Here is a 24,385-nt window from a genome sequence, read left to right as displayed (position 1 = left end):
TGGTTAGCATATCTGCTCTCCAGCCAAAAGGCTGTGGGTTCGAATCTCGCCATGGGCAGTAGATGGCATTGATGTATATGATGCAGTTTGCTGTAGTTGGTGGATTGAGTGGTGAAGACAGAGTTCTAGAGTAGGTGCCCACCCTCGATGAGTCTTTGGATTCCTTGGAGGTGTAACATAATAATAATCATCATCATCAAATTCCTGCCATTTACCTTCAAGGGGTGTACAGGATATGATAGTACTACATGAAAAAAATTACATCATTATTAATTTCCTATCTACAATTTTCCACCAAATCAGTCTGTTACTTGTCAACACTCCAACATTATTAGATCTTATATTTCTATCGTCTAAAGCACTTTGTACCGTATCAATCCACCTATACCTTGGTCTTCCTCTGGGTCGTTTTGCTGCCAACCTGGAAGAGAACACTTGTTTTGCTAATCTTTCCTCGCCCATTCTGTTTAAGTGACCATACCACCTGAGATTAGCTCTGCTAACACATTCCTGGATGCTGACAATGTCAAGTTCTTTCCTAATATCCTCGTTTTTAATATGATATTGCCATTGATGCCATCTATTCATGCCTATAATCTTTCTCAGGACTCTCATATCTGCGGTCTCTAGTCTTTGGTCAAGTGTTTTACTTCTGACCCAGCTCTCAGATCCATAAGTTAAAACTGGTTTGAACACTGTCTTGTATACAGCTAATTTAGTGTTCTGACTAATTTCTCTCTTATTCCATATGAATTTATTCAATCGACTTCCTACCATACCAGCTTTGCTGATTCTGTTGTCTATTTCTATATTTAATTTACCATCTTCAGTAAAAATCGTGCCTAAATAGCTGAAATGTTTTACTTGTTCCACAGGTTCTCCATTCACAACACAGTTGTCATTTTCAATGATTCTGCCTATTTTCATTGTCTTTGTCTTTTTATTGCTGACCTTCATACCATATCTATTACATCACTATTCAATTTAGTCAGAGAATCTTGCAGACTTGTAGCAGATTTATTTAGAAGTATAACATCGTCTGCATAAAGCAAAGAGCTGACATTAACATCTCCAATTTTGATATGTTTAATACCACTTTCCTTCATAATGTGATCCATATAGATAATGAATAACAGAGGGGATAATGTACATCCTTGTCTGACACCAGATTTAATATTAAACCATCTTCCTGTACTTCCTTCAATTCTAGCTGCTGAATTACAACTCAAATAAAGACTAAGTATTGCTTGATATAATGCCCCATTGACACCATATAACTGTAGCGTATTGAATAGCTTCTCTCTTGGCACCTTGTCATATGCCTTTTCCAAATCGACAAAACTTAAATACAGATCTTTGTTATATTCCCATGATTTCAACTATTTGTCGTAAAGTGAAGATCTGATCCTGACAGCCTCTATTTGGCCTGAATCCAGCTTGTTCTTCACCAAGCTTTTCTTCCACAATTCTTCTCAACCGTTTCTCAAGTATACTTGCATAGATCTTGCCAGGAACACTCAGTAGGGAAATACTTCTGTAATTCTCACATTCAGTTTTATTTCCCTTTTTATATATGGGTACTATGAGAGCTCTACTCCAATCATCGGGAATTCGTCCCTCTGTCCAGGCTTTCTGAACTATGCAGTGCAGCCACTGGAAGACTCTTATACCACCATACTTCAGCATTTCTGGTCGAATATCATCTACTCCTGCTGCCTTTCCACATTTCAAGCCTTTGATGGCTTTTTCTACTTCAAGTATGGATATGCATTCCTGACTGCATGCCTAGTCAGTGTTTTTTACCACTGTGCTGTCATCACTGCTTGTTTCATTTAGCAGTTTTTCAAAGTAATTACTCCATACTTGAAGGATATCTTTTTCTCCCGTTTTCATGTCACCTTTATCATCTCTAATTCCTTTTACAGCACTCTTTCCTCTATTCTTAAGCTTCTTCAATAACCTCCAGAATATTTTGCCACCTTCTTGATATTTATTTTCTATATTCTTGCCAAAGTCCTCCCATGACTTTTGTTTAGCTAGTTTTACACACTGTTTAGCATTCTTGCATTTGTCTCTATATTCTCTAAGAGCACAAGCTGACTTATTTGACAGGAACTTTTGATATGCTTTCTTCTTTTCCTTCACTGCCTGTTTAACTTCCTGTGTCCACCAGGGAGTTCTGATTTTTGTATCCTTACAGACAACCTCACCACATGCCTCTCTGGCAGAATCAATCAATGTTTTCTTCAGAGTTTGCCACTGAATCTCCAAGGTTTGATTCCTGTTCTCAAACTCTTTCATTTTTTCTTCAATAATCTTTGTGTATTTTAGTCTACAGTTCACATCTGAGAGCTGCTCAACTTTTATTCGCTTTAAAACTTTCTTACATGTTATTCTTTTCAATATTAAATTCAATTTTATCCTGCTCAAGACTAAATAGTGATCACTTCCAATTTCAAATCCTCTGTACACTCTGTTGTCCTGCACCAGGGAGAAAACATCACTATCAACAATAACATAGTCAATGAGACTTTTCTTATTCCTAGCCTCTTCTCTCCATGTGAATTTGTGCACATTTTTATGTTGGAACATGGTGTTAGTAATAACCAGTCCATGTCCTGAGCAGAAATCCAACAGATATTTGCCATTATTATTAGCTTTGCTCTTTTCTCCAAATTTTCCAAAATATTTTTGTATGTCTCACCATCATTTCCTACTCTGCTATTTAGATCCCCAACAAGGACCAACTTTTCATTTTTCATTGTGTCTGTTGCTTTCTTTAAAGACTCAAAAAAATTCATCCACTTCTACTTTAGTAGAACCTTCTGTGGGACCATAGGCACAAATAAGTCTCATTGTCCAGTTCCCCATTCTCATATTTGCCCACATTACTCTACTTGAGACTGACTGCCATTCAAGAAGATTAGCCTCGTATTTTGTGTTGAATACTATGGCTACTCCTTCTTTTCCTTGATTGTCATTGCCTGAATATAACATTTTGTATTTATTGCTCAGAAAGATCTCACCAGTTTTGGTCTTTTTTGTTTCAGTCACCCCTATTATGTCGATCTTGTACTTATCTAATTCCTCAGCTAGCTCCATTTCTTTGCCATTCACGCTTCTTACGTTGATAGTACCGATCTTTAACTCTGGTGATGTTGAGTTGGGGTTTGTTTTCAGATTTGTTCCAGTAGCTGACTTTTCGCTGTCCGCCCTGGTTCCCTGGCGAAAACAGCGGGGGCCTTGTTTAACCGGGCGACGCCCCAGCCGGCATGAAATTCTGTCATGTTGTACCATCATTTTTTATTTTGGTTTAACCAATAAGAATACAATTTGGTCGGCTAAATCCCAAATTGCCAGCCCATCCTCGTTCGTTCAGTATCCAAGTAGATACCCAACAGGGTGCACCACGAGAAGGTGAGGATTGGACATTAGGTCAGAAGCCCTGGTCGGTTCTCCGCATTCCGTTAAAGGCTATGTGGAGGTCTCCTCTCAGTTATACAGCTTTGACCCTTAAGCACCCCGTAACATAATAATAATAATGATAATAAAATGAATTGTGAACAATATATTTTTAAAATGTTTGTTTTTTGTATTGCAGATTCTATTCTTTGTGCTATTTGTAAATTCTGTACAAGCAGGAGGGAACCTGAAAGCTACAGCAGATATGAAGACTGAAGAAGGCAGAGTCCATCCACTGTATGCTTATGGAAATGGAGCACGAGCTGAATTCATCCAGCCTGCTGTTGTGCATCACAGCTATACAAGACCAACTCTTGTACACACATCTGCAAATGGTGCTCATTCTCCAGTAGCTGCAACTGCACATCACACTTATGGACATCCTGCAGTTTCATCCTATAGAGATATTTTACATCCAAGCCATGAATCAAAAATTGTGGGATCTAAAGAATATAATCCTAAGCCAGACACACACCATGAACTTTATGCAAAAAGACCTACATCAGACCATGTTCAACCCAATTCTTGGCCAAGACCATATGGTGGCCCTGCTAAAGTTACTAGTTATATTCGTCACGGCTCTGCAGCAGAAAACAAACCACAATTGCATCCTGTAGATCATGAAATGTCTCCTGTATATGCTGAAGGTGTACGTTTGCCAGTGCTTAGAGAAAGTCACTATGTACCATATGAAAAAACTGTTTATGATTATGCCCATGTAGTTCCAACTTATATTTCTGCTGAACCAATAGATGTTAAAGTACATGGTTATGGACCATCACCTATTCATGCAAGACCCCAAACCCATGCACATATACCCTCTTATGTTCCACCCAAGCCTTCAGCTTTTGGTGTATCACAGGTATATGCTCATCCATATATCAATGATCCACATCCTTATCATGCTAATAAAGATCCTGTAGCTCAGTATGCTGCATTCAGTAAAGTGCCAGTAAGAGAATATGCTGAAAAAACTAGTTCAGACAGCAAAGCACCTTTGGACATTTCTGGATATTAGAGGTATTATGTTTATCCTTATAAAGGTTACTGTGGCAGATGGTATAATGATCTATCTATTGTTTATGTCGACTTTTACTGTTCCTGTAGCATGTGGTCACCATTACAATTTTCGTGGAAATCACTTTGTGCATTATGTTAATCCATGTTCAAAACACTTTTGTTTATTATAGTGTAATAAATTTGTTTTTGGATTAATATATAATAGGAATGGAATATGATAACACAAAAAGCAATCAAAACCAATTTCATAATACATGGTAGTTTATCCCACTATATGAAGTATAATGTATTAGTAAAAAATGAGATAGTGTAAAATCATAATGAAATCTTTAATGTCATCCATTTAAGAACACTATACATGGAAAGAGGATGAATTCTAACATATATACATTAATGTAACTTACATTCTGCTATATAATCTTTCAAAATGGGAATATTTGATCAGTGCAGTATGTACAATATACAATGGATTCATCCAGATAACCTGCAGAAAGTAGGGCAATATTATCACAAATACTGCAATTTACTTAGACAAATACTGCAGTGCAGTATATGATAAAATTAATAATACCTACAATGGAAGCTCCTCAAAAGAAATTCATAAAAAATTAAATTGTACCAACTACCTAGCATTCATCATGTAATTAACAGTTTGCTTTTTAAGATTACTTTTTCTATATGCAGTACAAATATATGGATATAATACAATACATTTATTTCTTGCATTATGAAGTGTAAGAAATAACTAAACACCTATGTAAAGTTTTATTTCGTCTTTATTTACACAAACTTTTTTCAAAAAAAAATGTTTAATTGATGAAGAAATGTTTAATTGCAGAAGACAACAAATTATGACAGTTATTTTATATTAAATATTAAACTGTTGTTTTTAATATTTAAAAACTAAAAACCAAGTGAATATAAGGAAATGATCTTTATACACCCTTTTTTGGTATGACTAAATATTATATTCTTTAAATAGTGTTCTGTGGTTCTGTCCACATGTTACATATGATTATCTATAAGGTACAAATGCTTAACATTATATGCATTTAAGAGAACAGATATGAATGTACTACCAGAAGTTTTCATTGCAGTCTTTAGAAATTAAAATTTGAAGGTGAAATGTGATTTCTTCATTAAGAATATGCACCTTATGTTTTCAATATTTTTTGATAAATTTCCTCTTTTTCTTGGTTTTATAAGTATGCATGAAATATCCAAAAATCATTTTTTTTAAAGCTTCTAATATCTTGCAAACCTGTGTAATTACTTCTATAGTCATGTTATATATTTTGATTCTTTTATCATTCTTATCCTTCAGAGATCAAAATTCACAACCTATCTCAAAACTATTACTGTGATGAACAAACAAATAAACAAAAAATCAAGCAGTCTGATAAACATATTCATATCTAAGATTTTCTTTTATTATTATTCATTCTTTCTAGATAAATTATTTTCATTATTTGTGATTTCAGTATTATTAATAGAAATATACATTACACTGTTCATTCTGTGGAAAAGCCATTCCTTTACATATCCTTAATGCCACGTCATAACCACACTTTAAGAGCATAAATAACCAGAATTATTTTTGCATAATTTAATCATTTAGTAAACAAGACAATGTAAATCAATATTTTTCAGAGTGTAATCTGTGATGCTATTTCAAGCATTCCACAGATATCAAAATGCAAGTCTAATTGGGTATGTTTAGTTTAACTTTTTTATTTTAATTTTCAATTCCAAATTCTGTTTTTGCAGAATTATTGGCATATGGCCTTTTCATAGTGTATGAGACTAAAGCTTTCCTATCATTTGAATGATATTAATATTATATATTATGATTATAGGGGTGCTTAAGGGTCAAAGCTGTATAACTGCTCCACATAGCCTTTAAAGGAATGCGGAAAACCGATCAGGATTTCTGACCTAATGTCCAATTCTCACCTTCTCGTGGTGCACCCTGTTGGATATATACCTGGATACTGAATGAATGAGGATGGGCTGGCAGCTTGAGATTTAGCTGACCAAATTGTATTCTTATTGGCTTAAACCAAAATACAAAATGATGGTACAACATGACAAAATTTCATGCCGGCTGGGGCTTCGCCCAGTTAAACAAGGCTCCCGTTGTTTTTGCCAGGGAACCAGGGCTAACAGCGAAAAGTCAGCTACTGGAACAAATCTGAAAACACACCCCCAACTCAACATCACCAGAGTTAAAGATCGGTACTATCAACATAAGAAGCCTGAATGGAAAAGAAATGGAGCTAGTTGAGGAATTAGATAAGTACCAGATCGACATAATAGGGGTGACTGAAACTAAAAAGACAAAAACTGGTGAGATCTTTTTAAGATACTTTTTGAAATTCAGGCAATGACAATCAAGGAAAAGAAGGAGTAGCCATAGTATTCAACACTAAATATGAGGCTAATCTTCTTGAATAGCAGGCAATCTCAAGTAGAGTGATGTGGGCAAATATCAGATTGGGGAACTGGACAATGAGACTTATTTGTGCCTATGGTCCCACAGAAGGTTCTACTAAAGTAGAAGTGGATGAATTTTTTTGAGTCTTTAAAGAAAGCAACTGACACAATGAAAAAGCAAAAGTTGGTCCTTATTGGAGATCTAAATACCAGAGTAGGAAATGATTATCAGACATACAAAAATATTTTGGGAAAATTTGGAGAAAAGAACAAAGCTAATAATAATGGCAAATACCTGTTGGATTTCTTCTCAGGACATGGACTGGTTATTACTAACACCATATTCCAACATAAAAATGTGCAAAAATTCACATGGAGAGAAGAGGCAAGGAATACGAAAAGTCTCATTGACTATGTTATTGTTGATAGTGATGTTTTCTCCCTGGTGCAGGACACCAGAGTGTACAGAAGATTTGAAATTGGAAGTGATCACTATTTAGTTTTAAGCAGGTTAAAATTGAATTTCATATTGAAAAGAATGATATGTAAGAAAGTTTTAAAGCGAATAAAAGTTGAGCAGCTTTCAGATGTGAACTGTAGACTAAAATACACAAAGATTATTGAAGAAAAAATGAAAGAGTTTGAGAACAGGAATTAAACCTTGGAGATTCAGTGGCAAGCCTTGAAGAAAGCCCTGATTGATTCAGCTAGAGAGGCATGTGGTGAAGTTGTCTGCAAGGATAGAAAAATCAGAACTCCATGGTAGACACAAGAAGTTAAAGAGGCAGTGAAGGAAAAGAAGAAAGCATATCAAAAGTTCCTGTCAAATAAGTCAGCTTGTGCTCTTAGAGAATATAGAGACAAATGCAAGAATGCTAAACAGTGTGTAAAACTAGCTAAACAAAAGTCATGGGAGGACTTTGGCAAGAATATAGAAAATAAATATCAAGAAGGTGGCAAAATATTCTGGAGGGTGTTGAAGAAGCTTAGGAATGGAGTGCTGTAAAAGGGGTTAGAGATGATAAAGGTGACATGAAAACGGGAGAAAAAGATGAAGTATGGAGTAATTACTTTGAAAAAAAAAAACACTGACCAGGCATGCAGTCAGGAACACATATCCATACTTGAAGTAGAAAAAGCCATAAAAGGCTTGAAATGTGGAAAGGCAGCAGGAGTAGATGATATTCGTCCGGAAATGCTGAAGTATGGTGGTATAAAAGTCTTACAGTGGTTGCACTGCATATTTCAGAAGGCCTGGACAGAGGGACAAATTCCTGATGATTGGAGTTGAGCTCTCATAGTACCCACATATAAAAAGGAAAATAAAACTGAATGTGAGAATTACAGAGGTATTTCCCTACTGAGTGTTCCTGGTAAGATTTATGCAAGTATACTTGAGAAACGGTTGAGAAGAATTGTGAAAGAAAAGCTTGGCGAAGAACAAGCTGGATTCAGGCCAAATAGAGGCTGTCAGGATCAGATCTTCACTTTACAACAAATAGTCGAGAAAGCATGGGAATATAACAAAGATCTGTATTTAAGTTTTGTTGATTTGGAAAAGGCATATGACAAGGTGCCAAGAGAGAAGCTATTCAATACACTGCAGTTATATGGTGTCAATGGGGCATTATATTAAGCAATACTTAGTCTTTATTTGAGTTGTAAGTCAGCAGTTAGAATTGAAGGAAGTACAGGAAGATGGTTTAATGTTAAATCTGGTGTGAGACAAGGATGTACATTATCCCCTCTCTTATTCATTATCTATATGGATTAAACATGATATCAAAATTGGAGATGTTATTGACAGCTCTTTGCTTTATGTAGACAATGTTATACTTCTAAATAAATCTACTACAAGTATGCAAGATTCTCTGACTAAATTGAATAGCTGTTGTAATAGATATGGTACGAAGGTCAGCAATAAAAAGACAAAGACAATGAAAATAGGCAGAATCATTGAAAATGTCAACTGCGTTGTGAATGGAAAACCTGTGGAACAAGTTAAACATTTCAGCTAATTAGGCACGATTTTCAGTGAAGATGGTAAATTAAATATGGAAATAGACAACAAAATCAACAAAGCTGGTATGGTAGGAAGTCAATTGAATAAATTCATATGGAATAAGAGAGAAATTAGTCGGAACACTAAATTAGCTGTATACAAGACAGTGTTCAAACCAGTTTTAACTTATGGATCTGAGAGCTGGGTCAGAACACTTCACCAAAGACTAGAGACCGCAGATATGAGAGTCCTGAGAAAGATTAGAGCCATGAACAGATGGCATCAATGGCAATATCATATTAAAAATGAGGATATTAGAAAAGAATCTGACATTGTCAGCATCCAGGAATGTGTTAGCAAAGCTAATCTCAGGTGGTATGATCACTTAAACAGAATGGGCGAGGAAAGATTAGCAAAACAAGTGTTCTCTGCCAGGTTGGCAGGAAAACAACCCAGAGGAAGACCAAGATATAGGTGGATTGATACGGTACAATGTGCCTTAGATGACAGAAATATAAGATCTGATATTGTTGGAGTCTTGACAAGTAACAGACTGATTTGGAGGAAAACTGTAGATAGGAAGTTAGTAATGATGTAAATTTTTCATGGAGTGCTATCATATCCTGTATCCCCCCCCCTTAAGGGTACATGGCAGGAATTTGATGATGATATTATGATTACACTACATATATATATTTTGATTCTTGCCAAGGCTCAGTCAGCATCACTGAATTTTTTCACTATCAACACTTTCAGCTAGTTATGAATTTTTGATTACCTTTTGGCATTTGGAAATGTTTGTGCACATTTATCTAGGGACAAGTTCCAATTAAAAGAAAAAAAATCAGCATGACAGTTAACCACGCTACCGGCCAAGACGTCTATAGACATCACGTTTATCATGGATGCGAAGTGCATATTAAAATTGTAATACCATTGATATTACATTGAAATATATGATGGATACGAAGCATATGAGGATGCGTATTTGATCCATAAGGGCCAGTGAGGTGGTTAATATGAATACTTGGCTTACATACTTTTGTAGCAAAATCTTAAAAGATCTAGGTTCTGTGAGGAGGACTTTTTTTTTTGTCTTCTGAAGTGATTGGCAAACTAAAATGCTTTATATATCATAAAACAGAAAAACTTAAGTAGATAATTCAGAATAAGAATATCTCCCCACCAGTGCAGTAACAAGGGTATGAAGTGTCTGTGGCAAGTGTCTAACTTGCGTTCTCCCCCAACCCAAAAATGATAAAAATTTTGAAAAATTTAAATGTAACAAGTTAAATTTTACTAAATGCAATATGTTAAATACTTATATTAACCTAATCAAAATGAGTTGCAGAATTTGTGTCTAAAGCGGTGTATTGCCGAAATTTAAAAATACAATATAAAATAGCGGACTTTTATATCTAATTATTTATTTTTTACGTTTTACATCCCAAGCCTAGTTGCGGCAGTGGCGGGTGTTTCTTTCTCCACGCCCTTGTTACGGCACTTCTTTAGTGTTCTAAATGCTATTTGTTACTCTTTAATGTTTGATACTAGTTGCTGAATTATGCATGTTCTTGAATGGTTTCCCCTCCAACTAGAAAAATATTCAAGACAGTTAATATGCATTAATATATCAGAGATAGACGCTATTGAAAACCTGAAATATGGAAAGGTGGATGAAACAGATGCTATTCAACATGAAATACTTAAATACTGAAAAATTAAAAATAAAATATTTGATATAGATTGGTGGAATCCTAGATGACTGAAGTTGAGCTCTTATTGTACCATTTACAAAATGGAAATAAAATTAAATATAAGAATTATTGGTTATTGGGCAATCTTTCTAATAAGTTTTTTAATAGGTTACAGAGAAGAAATAAAATTAAGTTGCAAATCAGCAGTTGGAACAGAAGTAATGTGAAATCTCCCTATCGTTTATGTAAACAAACCAATTTTTTCATGACAAGCAGGAATAAAAATAGCATATGCAAAGAGTAACAACTTACATTATAAAAAATATATTTATTTTGATGGCTCTCTGAACGATACTGGCAAATTGTGTGTAATGGAACTTTGTCTCAGAAAAGGGTGGTGACCAGTGGTGTGCCTCAAGGTTCTGTTCTTAGGCACCTATTGTTTAACTTATTTGTTAAAGATATTTCATGTGGATTGAATGGGTATCTTCAAATGTTTGTCAATGATGCAAAATTAGGTAGAATTATCAGTAGTGCTGATGTTAATTCTCTAAAGGACGATTTAAATAGACTTTTAATTGGACAAATGAGTAGGGTTTCAGTTTTAATATTAATAAATGCAAGATGGCTTTTGGGATACAGAGATATAAGGCTACATACTGTATTGGTGGAGCTGTACTTCAGGAAGTGGATGAGATTCTGGATTGGAGTGATGGTAGACAGTGGACTGAAGTTCCGAGGTCACATCACACGTATTGCAAAGACTGCACTTTGTATTGCTGTTATGATAAAATGTACATTGACATGTAGGGATAAGGAGATGGTAGTACCTCTATATAAGGCATTGGTCAAAACACATATTGACTCTTGTGCTCAGATTTGGTCACCTGTTTTTCATTGTGATGTGAAAACACTGGAGAGGGTCCAAAGATGAATAACCAAAGTGATATCAGGTGTCCGGAGTGTTGGTTATGAGGAGTGTTTGAGAGAATGTGGATTACAGAGGTTGGTGGATAATAGGCTTAAGGCTATTGGCTTAACAATGCCACAAAATCCTGAGTCTTCACTAATGCAAACATTCTGTTTCACTTCATTGTGAAGTGAGATTCAACTATTTTCAGTATTATTTCCTGAACTGTATACTGTTATATGCCATATTTATATAAAATCATCTAATAGGTTTTCTTACTCTTTGAGAGAAGCTTAAATTGATAACAATTAAATCAATCGTCTCCCCTTGTTCCAATGAACATCAAAAAATAGGAACTAAATACAAAAAAAAAAAAATTTATATTAATCAACCCTAGAAGTTGTATGAGTGTGATATGGGAGTGAGGATTAGTTTTTTTCTTGGAAAGTAGTGAATGAGTGGAATGGAGTGCCTGGGGAAGTTCTGTGTCATTCTGTAATGAGTCTCCTGACTCTGTGGAGATGCTTATAATAATCAGCAGAAGAATTTCATCATCATGAAATTGAACAAAAGATAAAAGATACAGGGCCAAGATGGCAAAGATTACTACAAGAAGTTTTTCTTGTTGCTGTGGGACTACACTACCTTCTATGAGTGTGAGACATTTCCCTGTTGGGATGCTGATTTTAAGAAGAAACCACCTTTCTATCCTTTGTACTCAAAGCAGTAATAAAAAGAAATAAAGCATACAAAGAATTTACTGCAGGACCAACTAGGATTAAAGGAGGAAAATATAAAGAACTGAGACAAGAGGCAGATAAAATCTGTTGAAAGAAGAAAAAGACAAGCCCTTAATGAAATGACAAGCACAATAGAACAAGAAATGAAGAACAAAGGTTCACAGAAAATTCTTTGCAGGAACAATTCTTCACAAGAAAATTGGAATAATATTGTAATGATATGCATATATGTATGAAAAATGAATGCAAAACAAGACATATTTTAGTAAATATATATATATATATATATATATTTTTTTTTTTTTTTTTTTCCTGCATTATTTAAGTGATTTTATTTAACTTCTTTTATATTTTTATTTTGTATAAAGTAAAATTAATGTTTTGTATTTTACTGATTGGAGAGTTCCCTAATTGCTGTTTATTTCTTAAAATATTAAAATATTTTCTTACTCAGTTATTACACTCTACATGGGATATTAATCTTTTACAGTGTGATGGAGCGGTTAGAGAGCAAGATCACCAAATTTAAAAATGTTTATTTTTGTAACTTCACTATTTTTCTATGCACTTAAGACACTCATCCAGATGCGAATTTTTTTTAATGAACTAATTCAAAAAAAAAAAAAAAAAGATGAGGTGCTTTCAATTATAGGATCCCCTTGTATCTTTTCCTGCATAGTAAAGAGATTTCAAAGGCTATTAATGTTTTACAGGGATAGTGTAAGATTGTATGCACTCCTAAGTAATCATATTAAAGGAAGTGACAGTGAAATTACATAAATCCTTTCATGGTGTAAATTAGCTCAAGGCAAAATTCCCATCTGTGACTTAACCCCTAATTTTCACCTTATTTCCCAATACTAGTATTTTATGAAATGGAGAAATTTTAAAATTGATATCCCATCCATACAGTCTGTAGTATCTAAGCAAGAAAAAATTAGAAATAAATAAACAGGATTTAGGGAATTATGCAAAATATTAGTGTTCAAACCAGTTTTAACTTATGGATCTGAGAGCTGGGTCAGAAGTAAAACACTTGACCAAAGACTAGAGACCGCAGATATGAGAGTCCTGAGAAAGATTAGAGGCGTGAACAGATGGCATCAATGGCAATATCATATTAAAAATGAGGATATTAGGAAAGAACTTGGCATTGTCAGCATCCAGGAATGTGTTAGCAGAGCTAATCTCAGGTGGTATGGTCACTTAAACAGAATGGGCGAGGAAAGATTAGCAAAACAAGTGTTCTCTGCCAGGTTGGCAGGAAAACGACCCAGAGGAAGACCAAGATATAGGTGGATTGATACGGTACAAAGTGCCTTAGACGATAGAAATATAAGATCTGATAATGTTGGAGTGTTGACAAGTAACAGACTGATTTGGAGGAAAATTGTAGATAGGAAGTTAGTAATGATGTAATTTTTTCATGTAGTACTGTCATATCCTGTACACCCCTTGAGGGTACATGGCAGGAATTTGATGATGATGATGATGCAAAATATTAATTTTTTTATACACTTAATAAAAATATAAAAAGTTAAATAAAGTAAAAAAGTTAAATAAAGTAAAAAAGTTAAATAAAGTACTACTCATGGGTATGCTAATCACCTTTTTTAGGCTTTCCCACCATAGTTCATTTGTCATAGCCTCAAATGAACTGCCCTCTGCACACCTGTCTTGATGCACTTCTCTTTTGGCAACTTTTCATCTATTCAATAGCAAAACCCCTCTCCCTATTTCTGTCCTTGAAAATACAGTATCCCTTATATTCTATCCCTATATCATTCTTAGTTAACCAAATCTCATTAATTCCTATAATTTTTGGCTGCATTGTAGTAACTAATACCAAAATTTCTTACACTTATTCTGAATACTTTTGGCATTAGTATATACAAACTGCAATAGTCCCCTTCCTTCCATAACCTTCCTGTGTGAATTAGCCCACTCTGCATGCAATTTATTTTCTTGCAATTATTGACCTTAGTACTATTAAACAGCTGACTATCACTTGCCTTCTGAGCAAATCCCATTTCCTAACCATGCACCCAATCCATTTAATAGCAAACCATCACTCTTAAAAAATTCAGAAAGTCTTTCTTATCTAATCGCTATGAGTTTCACCAACAAAACCATGAATTACATGGATTCTCCTTCATTCTCTTAAGGTTAACCATATTACCATTTATTTTAAAAGCATATCTGAATGTATTTTAGGTCTACTGGTCTGTAAGTGACAATTCATCCTCTCTGGAAGATTTTTTTCTTTTTTAGGTTTGGCAAAGAACAGACTTTCTGAATTGGTCTTCCCTGGGGTTTATCAGATCCTGTTACTGATCCCATATTTGCTAGTTTGGGAGATGTGCAGCTGTTTGTCATGGGGAATGTCAAGTATATGAACTGGAATAATCTGGCCTTGCAGAACAAGCATCACCTCTACATGGAAAGTTCTTCAAAAAAAACAAAACAAAAAAACTCAAGCTCTATGTAACAGCAATTTCTTCATAAAACAATTATTTTTATACCTCTGATGGGTTATGTTTATCCCCTTTATAGAAATTAGTGGTTCATAACACTGCTCAACTCAATTAACAGAAGTCTATTCCCCGCATCACAAGTCAGGACTTAGTACAATCAAATCTTACTCCTTTATACAAGCTCACCATTTTACTTTCGGATTTGCACTTTGCTTGTGTTTGCTTGCACCTGTATTCCAGTTCATTCATAAATAATATACTGTTGATAATACTTTTCAGAAAATTCTATAATGAATAATTTTTTATCATACAAGTTATTTGCTGTTAGCAATAGTTTATTTGGGTATAAATAGGGTATAAAATGCACAAAGAAATATACACACAACAACTCATGTAGATAGTCTATTAAATGAAAGTGAGCCAAGCTGCTCGTTTCAGTTGTATCAGCTTCATCTCAAAAATAATTTTACTTACATAAAAACATTAAAGACTATGCAATGCTGATAACCTTTGTAAAACCAAATGGCAATAGGAAGAAATGAAGAACTTTACTTAGAAGTGGAAGGAAATAAACTGGAACAGGTTAAAATATTCAATGACTTATGCACATTAATGTAAAGAGGCTAAATTATGAAGAAAATGTTGAACATAGAATAAATCTAGTATGATTTACTATGACAAAACTTACAAATATATGGAAAAATACACATTTTTTCCAAACTTCAATGGTACTACAACACCTTTATCCCCTATGAAAAAGATGCTTATTAACTGTTTTTATTTCACTGGATTTTAAACCAGCATCTTCAGAGCAAACAATGTTATAATTTATGTGTAACAATGAGTAAGTCAGATTATTCAAACTGTAACAGGCAAAAGAAAATCTTAATGTGGTGCCCTCTAATGTTGTAAAAAAGAATTATCACATTTGTATAGGAGTTGATCTCAGTTAATAACAGTCTCCCAAATTTTTGGCAAATTAATGCAGTCATACTTGTTAAGGTTAGGAGAATGCTTCATAGCCAGTGCTGACTAAAAATAAGCTTTCTGATCTGTAACAATTTCTATGTAGCACATTAGTTTTATAGAAGGGATGTCCAAAGCATGGTCTGTTAGTCCAGACCTGCCATAATAGTAGTAGCAATAACAGACACTCTTGATTTAATAAATTCTAATTTTCCTCCTGACATCTTTGATTCATTCAAATTTACTGTGTAAGCAGATTAACTTTACTTGGCAACGAAAAATTTACAAACAAATTAATGGTACTGCCATGAGTTACCCCTTTCTCCCTCCTGTCTAGCTAATTTGTATATGAAACACTTTGAGAACAAAATACCACAGCTACTTACAAATCCTTAGTGTGGTTACACTTTACTGATGTTTTTGCCATTTGGCCTCATGAACAAGTCACTTTGGTTTCTTCTGTAACTTATCTCAACAGCCAACACTCCAAAATTCACTTCACAGTAGAAATAGAATCAACTGTTGGCCTTTTTTTTTTGACATGTTAGTTACTCACCTTTTAGATGGTGTGCACTATCTTTTTCCGTTTATAGAATGCCAACACACACTGGAAGATATCTAAATAAACAATCACATCATCATCCAAGCTCAACTGGATGGAATTCTAAACACTTACACAGCTAAGGCAATCTGTTCTAATGATGTAGCTCTGGCCACAGAATTCAACTATCGTCACCATACTTTCTTGGCCAATGGCTACAGCTCCTACAAAATAGATAAAATACCACACTGTCCTACTTCCTGCTCCCCAAACACACAAGAACAAAACCACTATTACTATTCCATATATCCAAGATACATTAGAAAAGACAGCCAAAGTACTATTAAAATATAACTTCACATCACATTCAAACATGTTAATTAGCAACTTTGATCTGCACTCCTAAGGACAAACTCAAACTCCACCTTCTAGCATATCCTGGAGTGTACTGAAGTTCCCTGTGAATGGAAAGACATGAAGATCTGTTACCATCCGCCATGAAGAACATAAAAAATACATTCGCTGCCATTATTCTGGCAGACCACGCTGTTTTTTACACTTCACACACAGGATTAAATGGAAGAAACTGAAGTGCTATACAGAAGTTGTTATAGATCAGAAAGATTATTTTTAGAGTCAGCAATGGCTATGAAGCATTCTTCTAACCTAAACATGTATGGCCACATTAACCTGCCAAAACTTTGGGAGACTGTTATGCTAATATAAACCCTACACCACTATAATACTTTTTTTTTTACAACATTAAACTGTAACATGTTCGCTCTGAAGATACTGGTTTGAAATTCAGTGAAGTGTATACATTAATGATGATATTCAGTCTGTTTTGTCCACACTGCAGGGTGAAGGCTTCTTCCATTGTGGGAGGATTGGATCTACTTCTCCCATGGCAATCCATTCCATAATGGGAAAGTGCATATATATATATATATATATATATATTTATTTGTACAAGTGAATGTACGAAGATGAAAGACAATCACAAAAATTACAGTTCACTGGTACTCCTCACATTTCTATATGGTGCAGGGACTTGGGTTATCAAACAGAAGGAAGAACAGAGACTGACAGACTTTGAACACAAGTGTTTAAGAAAAATAAAACATCAGACTGAAATAAAAACTAATCAGAAGATCAGAGAAGAATAACACTACCATCTTTTTTTTTTTTTTTTGTGTGTGTGTGTGTTGTTTTCTTTGGATAGCATCTTTCAATAATAACAAGAATAAGAGAAAATCAGTTACAGTAGTATGAATATGTGTACAGAATGCCTACTAAAAGGTTTCCTCAAATTCACCAAAATGGAAGAGCAGAGGGAAAGAAACTGCCAGGAAGACCTAGAAGGAAATGAATACAAAATATCAAGAGTATAAGTGGTCATAATTCTAACAGAAATTTAAATAACTTGGCTGCTGATAGATTGGACTGGAAAGTTATTGTTCTTGGTAGCATTAACCAACCTTAGGCTGATGATTGCAAAAATAGTTTTCTTAGTCTTCTTCTGAGTCTAGTGGTTGGTCTGAAGAGAGCAAGAGTACTGAACATAGGTGACAGTGAATGTGTCTAAGTTGGCATCCCAACTATCTCGTCCAAATATTCTGAACTGTTTATATTAGAGATCTTTGCTGGTTTTCTTCAAGAATAACATATTACAAATGTGATCTTGACATGTAATATCCTAATACTGATTGATTGAGGGCAACCTTTTTCCAAAGCTATTCAATATATTAATTGCATACTCAGTAGTGATGCTCCATGGTTGGAAATAATATGTAAATATTGCTTGACTGGTGGTTTTGCACATATGAATTTTGATGTTTATGGGGATGAGTTTGGATTTCCAGATATAAATTAGGCAATTATGGAATTGAAGAGCTTTCTTTTTCATGTCAAAGTATTAATATAAGAACCAATATAATCTTAATATTAGTTTCCTTCTTTTTTTTTTTGACTAAAGCTTTATTGCTGTTGACTGCCAACCAATCAATGCTGCATTTTTACACAGATTAACTCAGTGGCTCTAAACAGTCTGCAAGAGTCGATTTGCACATCACCTGTAAAGCAGAGATTTCTTAAGTGGGTCTGGCCTGTTGAATCTTCAAGAATTATTCCATATCCATTTCCCATAAGGATTATTATTATTGTTATTACGGGCAACTCCGGGGAGTCCTTAGACTCATTGAGGGAGGCCTTAAACATCATGTCCACACAACTATACGACATTCTCACAGTATCTATCATACCTTGAACTCACTCACCGTCATAGCACCCACAACAGACTCTGGCAGCTTATTCCACTCATTTACCACTCTAAAAGTAAAGAACCCAGCTCTAACACCCCTGCTAACCACACTCTTACCCAGCTTCCACAGGTGTCTCCCTAGTTCTCCCTCCAGTCCTGATCTCAAAAATATCCTCTGAATTAATCTTATAGAAACCCTTTAGCAATTTGAATGTCTCAATCATATCTCCCCTTTTCCGCCTAACAACCAATTTCTACAACCCACAAATCTTCAACCTGTTCTCATAAGGTTCATGCCATAGACCTGCTATCATCTTGGTCACTCACCTCTGGATCCTCTCCACCTCCTCCCCATCAAGAAGGAACCTAGGTGACCAAATCTGAGCACAGTAGTCGAGATGAGGTCTTATTAAGGCTCAGTACAGAGGTACGATAACTTGCTTGTCTCTGCTCGTCAAGGTATTTTTCAACAACAAAGTGAGTTGATGAGTGAGTAAGTGAGTTTGATTTCGCTACTTTGCTTACTTTTGTATGAAATATAGTCAAAAGTAATAAGAAAAAGATAAGGCACCAGAGAGTATCCCTGATGTATTTAACACTACTTAAGTAAATTAGAATTAAATATGCCAAACTAGGGGGATATTAGTTCTTTATTTATCCTACTGGAGGTTCACAATTGGAGGGTATGTCCCATATTGAGGGCATATCAGTGTTGCAGAGTAAGAGAACCTGTAGTTAAAAAAACATTTATTCTAATTTCATATTTGGAAATTGAGGGGGAGAGAGAGAGAGAGAATAATTCTATCTGTGTTGTTCTTTTCTACAATGACCTGCACTATAAATACTCCACACTGGATTAATGAATAATAACTGTCATGATGGAGTTAAACTGTTTAATTACATATGCAAAAAATATTACTGAAAACAACAATGGGACTCCCCTATGATGGCATTCCTCTTTACTGACCATGGGTGTTGGGCGCTGCTTGAGCAAAACAAGAACATTCCTCCCAATTTCTGATGAATCTAGCAAACAGATCTTTTCGGGTTCCTGTTTTGTGTAATAAGATGATTTTTTTGCCAATTTACTTGGTGAACAGTTTAAAGAACACAGTCCACTACATGGTTTGCTATATTCATTTTTTTTTTTTCCTTTGGATAGCAGAACATCCCATATGGCCAGAGTAGGCTAGTTTATAGCTGCATGAAATTTTTTAGCTAGAGTAGGAGAGCATGCGTGATTAATCTGTTGATCTTTGGAGAAGCAATAAATAAATAAATAAATAATATGCTAGATACCTCATTGGTATATTTTTTAATGTGATATTCACCCAGGAAAGGTTATAAATTTATAGTACAGTAGTAGCATAGGTGAGCTAAGGAGTTTTCTATTTTTTAAATTAATCTTATGTAAAAAATTAAATAAAAATACAAAAAATATGCATATATAACTGGGAACCCTCCTCTAGACACCGAACATGAAACTTTTCAAGCCACTTCAGGCCTCCAAGTAAGTGGTATGATAGAATTTCCTGCCTAAAAACAATCACAAACATCCATATCCACTGCAGGATTTTGACCTACAGACTGTTGGAGAGCAGATATACATCAGATTTAGGGTGTGGTTTCTCCATAAGTTTGAAGGTTTCTTTGTAATTTTCTGAGAGTTCTTTTACATGGTACTGATAATAGCACTACTAGTCTCTATTTATTTTAGAATACAGGGTATATAATGCTTTTGATTTGCATGGGCTACAACAATGTGAATAAATGATTTTTCCAAGATTTAGCATTCCTTCATTGGAAATGGATCTTACTCATTAAGTGAGTTATAAGAACTGCATAATTGTTGAGGAGTGAAGCAAGAAAGGTGGTGTATACATCTGTCAGTATGAATGGGTTTTCTGTAGACTGAATAAGTTTTCCTTCAGGGTCTCTATTAACTAACATCTCTACAAATGATAAACTGTAGTTATCTGGGCTACTTGTATAGAGGCAAATGACTTCACATCAATTGCCCTTCCCATAATGCATAGCATCATATATATCCATAAAGATATGTGTCTTACATTATGGCATACTAAGGCAATTGATATGAGGTCATTAGCCTCTATATATTAGTAGCCCAGTCGTGAAGTTACTTCATGCAAAAACTTTGCTTACATTAGATAAAGGATGAAACCAAGAATATAATTTCTTGGCATCTTTAATTTATAGTATAACCAAGTGAAACCAAGTGAAAAAACAACTAGCTCTAATCCAGAGTATTTTAGTAATAAGGTGTGACACCTTTTGACTACTTGTACATGGGAAATATATGATTTCTGCATTACTTCAATTTTGATATCTCTTCTGGATCTGGCTACCACTGTTAAGACCTCAATAAAGGTCAAAACTGGTCTGGGTGGTGGCTTTTCCCATAATGCATAGCATTATAAATGTCTGTAAGGATATGTGCTTGCATTATGGGATCTTGCATCATAAGGCAATTGATGTGAAGTCATTAGCTTCTATATAATGCAGCCCAGTCGTGAAGTTACTTCATGTGCAAACTTTGTTTGCTTACACTTGGATAAAGGATGAAACCAAGAATATAATTTCTTGGCATCATAAATTTATAGTATAACCAACTGAAAAAACTTTCAACATATAGTAAAGCTAATTTTCAAGTGACTCATTATTTAGGTGTATATATATGTGTGTATATATATATATACACACACCTAAATCAACCTCCGTACATATATATACATATATATTTTAAAAGAATTGAATGACTAGAACTGAGATTTAAGTAAAAAGGTTTTAATATTAAAACACTACTAGTTTCGGCTTGTAACAGCCTTCATCAGGTGACATTATAAAAGAAAGAAAAAAGAAAAAACACTAAAACACTGAAGCTTAAATAAACTATGAACAACATAGAGAGTCTCTATATATAATTGACATTAAAACATCGTGGTTGTATTTAAAGCTGTTCTTTCGTTTGTTGTATTGTTGGGAAAGTATGTGCTAGTTAGCATCTCGTGAACGCCAGTACCTGATTACAGCTGAATAACTATCTGGGAGGTTGTAGCTCAAGTTATTATTTAGATGAACAGGATTGAAGATGATTTCCCTAGATTCTATGATATTTCTCTCTAGTTCATCATTACAACAGAATATATATATATATATATATATATACACCTCAAAACAACTAGGGGATATTCTAAATAAGTTTTCCTTCAAGGTCTCTATTAACTAACATCTCTACAAATGATTTCATGCTAAAATGTATAATTTGTTACATTTGTATTTAATTTGATAATTAATGAGATATTAAACAATATCTCATCAATTACACCCTATTCATAAGTAAGAAATATTTATTCATGTATAGAGTACCCACCCAATAGTTATAATTATTTGCAGAAATTTATAATTATCCGACAAAAACTAAAATATCCTTTAATTGTTTTGAGCAGATAACCAGCATGCTTGGGTGGAAAAATTTCTGCTCTCTCTCTTTCATTAAGTATTTGGCTTTTGTTATAAACTCAACTCACGCTACCCACTTTTCATTCATAACCACCATTTCACAATCTCTCCTTTCTTACTGTCCCACTCCAATAAGCATCTATGATAGCAATATGCTATTATAGATGCATATTGGAGACCTAAAGTGGCTTGAAAATGTTTGATGTTTGGTCTAGAGCATGGTTCCTGGACTATATAAAAAAAATACATATATGTAAAATTGAATGAAAAAAGAGAAAAAGATCCATAGTCCACTCATAGTACCAACCTATTATAGGTTAGCAAATAACCTTTTATGGGTGGGAGCCACATAAAAAGGAACTTGTGTGTGTGTATACTATTTGACAAATTAAAGTCAAAATTTCAAGATGCCAATCAAGCAGAGTATTTTTAAAAATTTACATGACTGAATTCTGAAAAATATTTCTGTGAAGTGGCAAAATTTCACTTTGCTTCCAGTTCAGAGGATTCAATTTTCTTTACACATAACACAAAAATTAGAAAATGATTAAACAATTATATGACTATTCCTTTGAAGTAATTTTCAGTGAGACGAATAAGAGTTAAACTTTAGGGATGTATGTATTACAATAATAATTTTTCAATTGCTAGAAAATTTTTTGCTGTAAAGTGAAATCTTCAGTAATACTATAGAAGCATTTAACAAGATGCTGCACTGGTTTAGCACTGTCACCAACATTTTTTAAAAAATATATTTTATGAATAGACTATTAAATGTGTCTGATTTTAAATTTACCCAGCAAATCAGCTGGATGTGGGTTCAAATCCTACCATAGCATGGATGTTTGTGAATGTGTTTAGGGAGCAGAAAAATTATCATATCAGAACTAAAGAGGCTTGAATAAGTTCTTTGTTTAGTCTCTAGAAAGGTTTTTCAGAGTACCTAACCCAGACACATACAACTTTTTATTGACAATGCATATAAAAATTAATCAGCATAATCAAAATTACCTAAATTAAAAATGCAATAAAAATACCATTTATTCAGTACCACCATAATTGTAGCAAGGTCTCCTCTAAGACTAATTAATAATATGCAAATTTATTTTCCATTCTTTGTCCTTAAGTACGCTGTACATGTGTGTGTACATAAACACATACATCATCATACTTTGTTATATGTATATATATGTAAAGACATAATTTAATGCATAATTCAATTTTAGATGCAATATTCAGCTTTAACAGTGCATGCTAACAGTAACAGCAAACATTTATTTTGACTTCTGTCTACACAGTTTATCCATTACTATTTCAACCACATTCAGGAACATCATTACATTACAAGTGCATTCTTTAATACTGTGTTGTATGTCAACATGACATTAAATTAAAGCTTTAAACTAATGGGCATATTGATATCACTTACCACGATACTGATGTTTGTATCTAAGTTTGGAGAAGGAATTTCAAACTTTTTGTCTCACAACATATATCTACAGCCAAACAAAAACTACTAAATGATTTTACATATCTGTTTCACTTGTCACACATCTTTGCAGTTCAATTCACAATTTAGGTTCATTTATATACAGTTAACTGTCGCTTATTTGCTGATATAGATGTATACAGTCACAGTGCAGAAATATTTTTATAAGCTTTCTCCGAGAGAGAGAGAGAGAGAGATGGACAGTTTATACTGTTATTAGTATGAGATTCTTTAAACAGGAAAAAGATGCAATATACTATATTTTTTTAAGATTTTTAGTGTTTTACGAATTAATTTGCTAATATTAAAGAATTTGCAAGCCATATCTGAAATTTCTTAAATGTAATAGAAGTTTTATTGCTTTCAGGAAGATAAAAATAAATAATAAAAAAAACAAAAAAGGTAAACCTGTTTTGCAAATTTCAACTGAAAAAATTATTTATCCATTTAATAATAATTTTTTTTAAAATAAATGCTAACCAAAATAATGACATATTAAATAATAAAGCTATTTATGAACATATTCATTTTTCATGTGTTTATTTTGGGACTGGTGAGGGGGGGGGAGAGCCTGCAAAATTCAGAATCAAAATAAAAACCCACAAAATGTTAAAATTCAGATTCACAAGTTACTTGAGAAGTGCTGATTTTTAATTTGTATTCATTTTTTGAATTATAATGCTGTTTTTATCTTTTTTGTTGTTATTTTTGTTTTTCTGTTGCTATTCAGATGTGTACTATAAAACATAGTACAAAATACCATCTAAAATTTCATAGTAGCAATTCCAAACTTTTATACTAATAACCAGTGCATGAAGTGAGAAAGATTATATATGTAAATCCATCTTAGTTCTTTTCTATAGAATTCAAAAGCATTTTAAAAAGCATCAAATTACCACTTATTTCCTATT

General features: G+C 33.8%; 2 protein-coding genes across 2 annotated transcripts in view; one reads left to right on the top strand and one right to left on the bottom strand.

Annotated features, from left to right (window-relative positions):
• Nucleotides 1-4,680, top strand: part of LOC150098972 (uncharacterized) — a 29,639-nt gene extending 24,959 nt beyond the window's left edge. Inside the window, exon 2 of the mRNA XM_090405709.1 lies at nt 3,602-4,680. Within this exon, the coding sequence (XP_090261835.1) occupies nt 3,602-4,480 (879 nt within the window). The 3' untranslated portion in view covers nt 4,481-4,680. The remainder of the gene's footprint in view (nt 1-3,601) is intronic.
• A 112-nt stretch (nt 4,681-4,792) lies between these two features.
• LOC150098971 (uncharacterized) overlaps nt 4,793-24,385 on the bottom strand; it is a 115,792-nt gene continuing 96,199 nt past the window's right edge. The window contains exon 6 of the mRNA XM_090405710.1: nt 4,793-4,966. The gene's annotated coding sequence lies outside the window, so the exon portion shown is untranslated. The remainder of the gene's footprint in view (nt 4,967-24,385) is intronic.

This window comes from Typopeltis vanoorti, chromosome 15 (assembly GCF_054136105.1).
Source record: "Typopeltis vanoorti isolate ZY-2024b chromosome 15, IOZ_Tvanoo_1.0, whole genome shotgun sequence".
Taxonomy (NCBI): domain Eukaryota; kingdom Metazoa; phylum Arthropoda; class Arachnida; order Uropygi; family Thelyphonidae; genus Typopeltis; species Typopeltis vanoorti.
The sequence above is the reverse complement of the archived record's forward strand: the minus strand, read 5'-3'. Positions and strand labels throughout refer to the sequence as shown.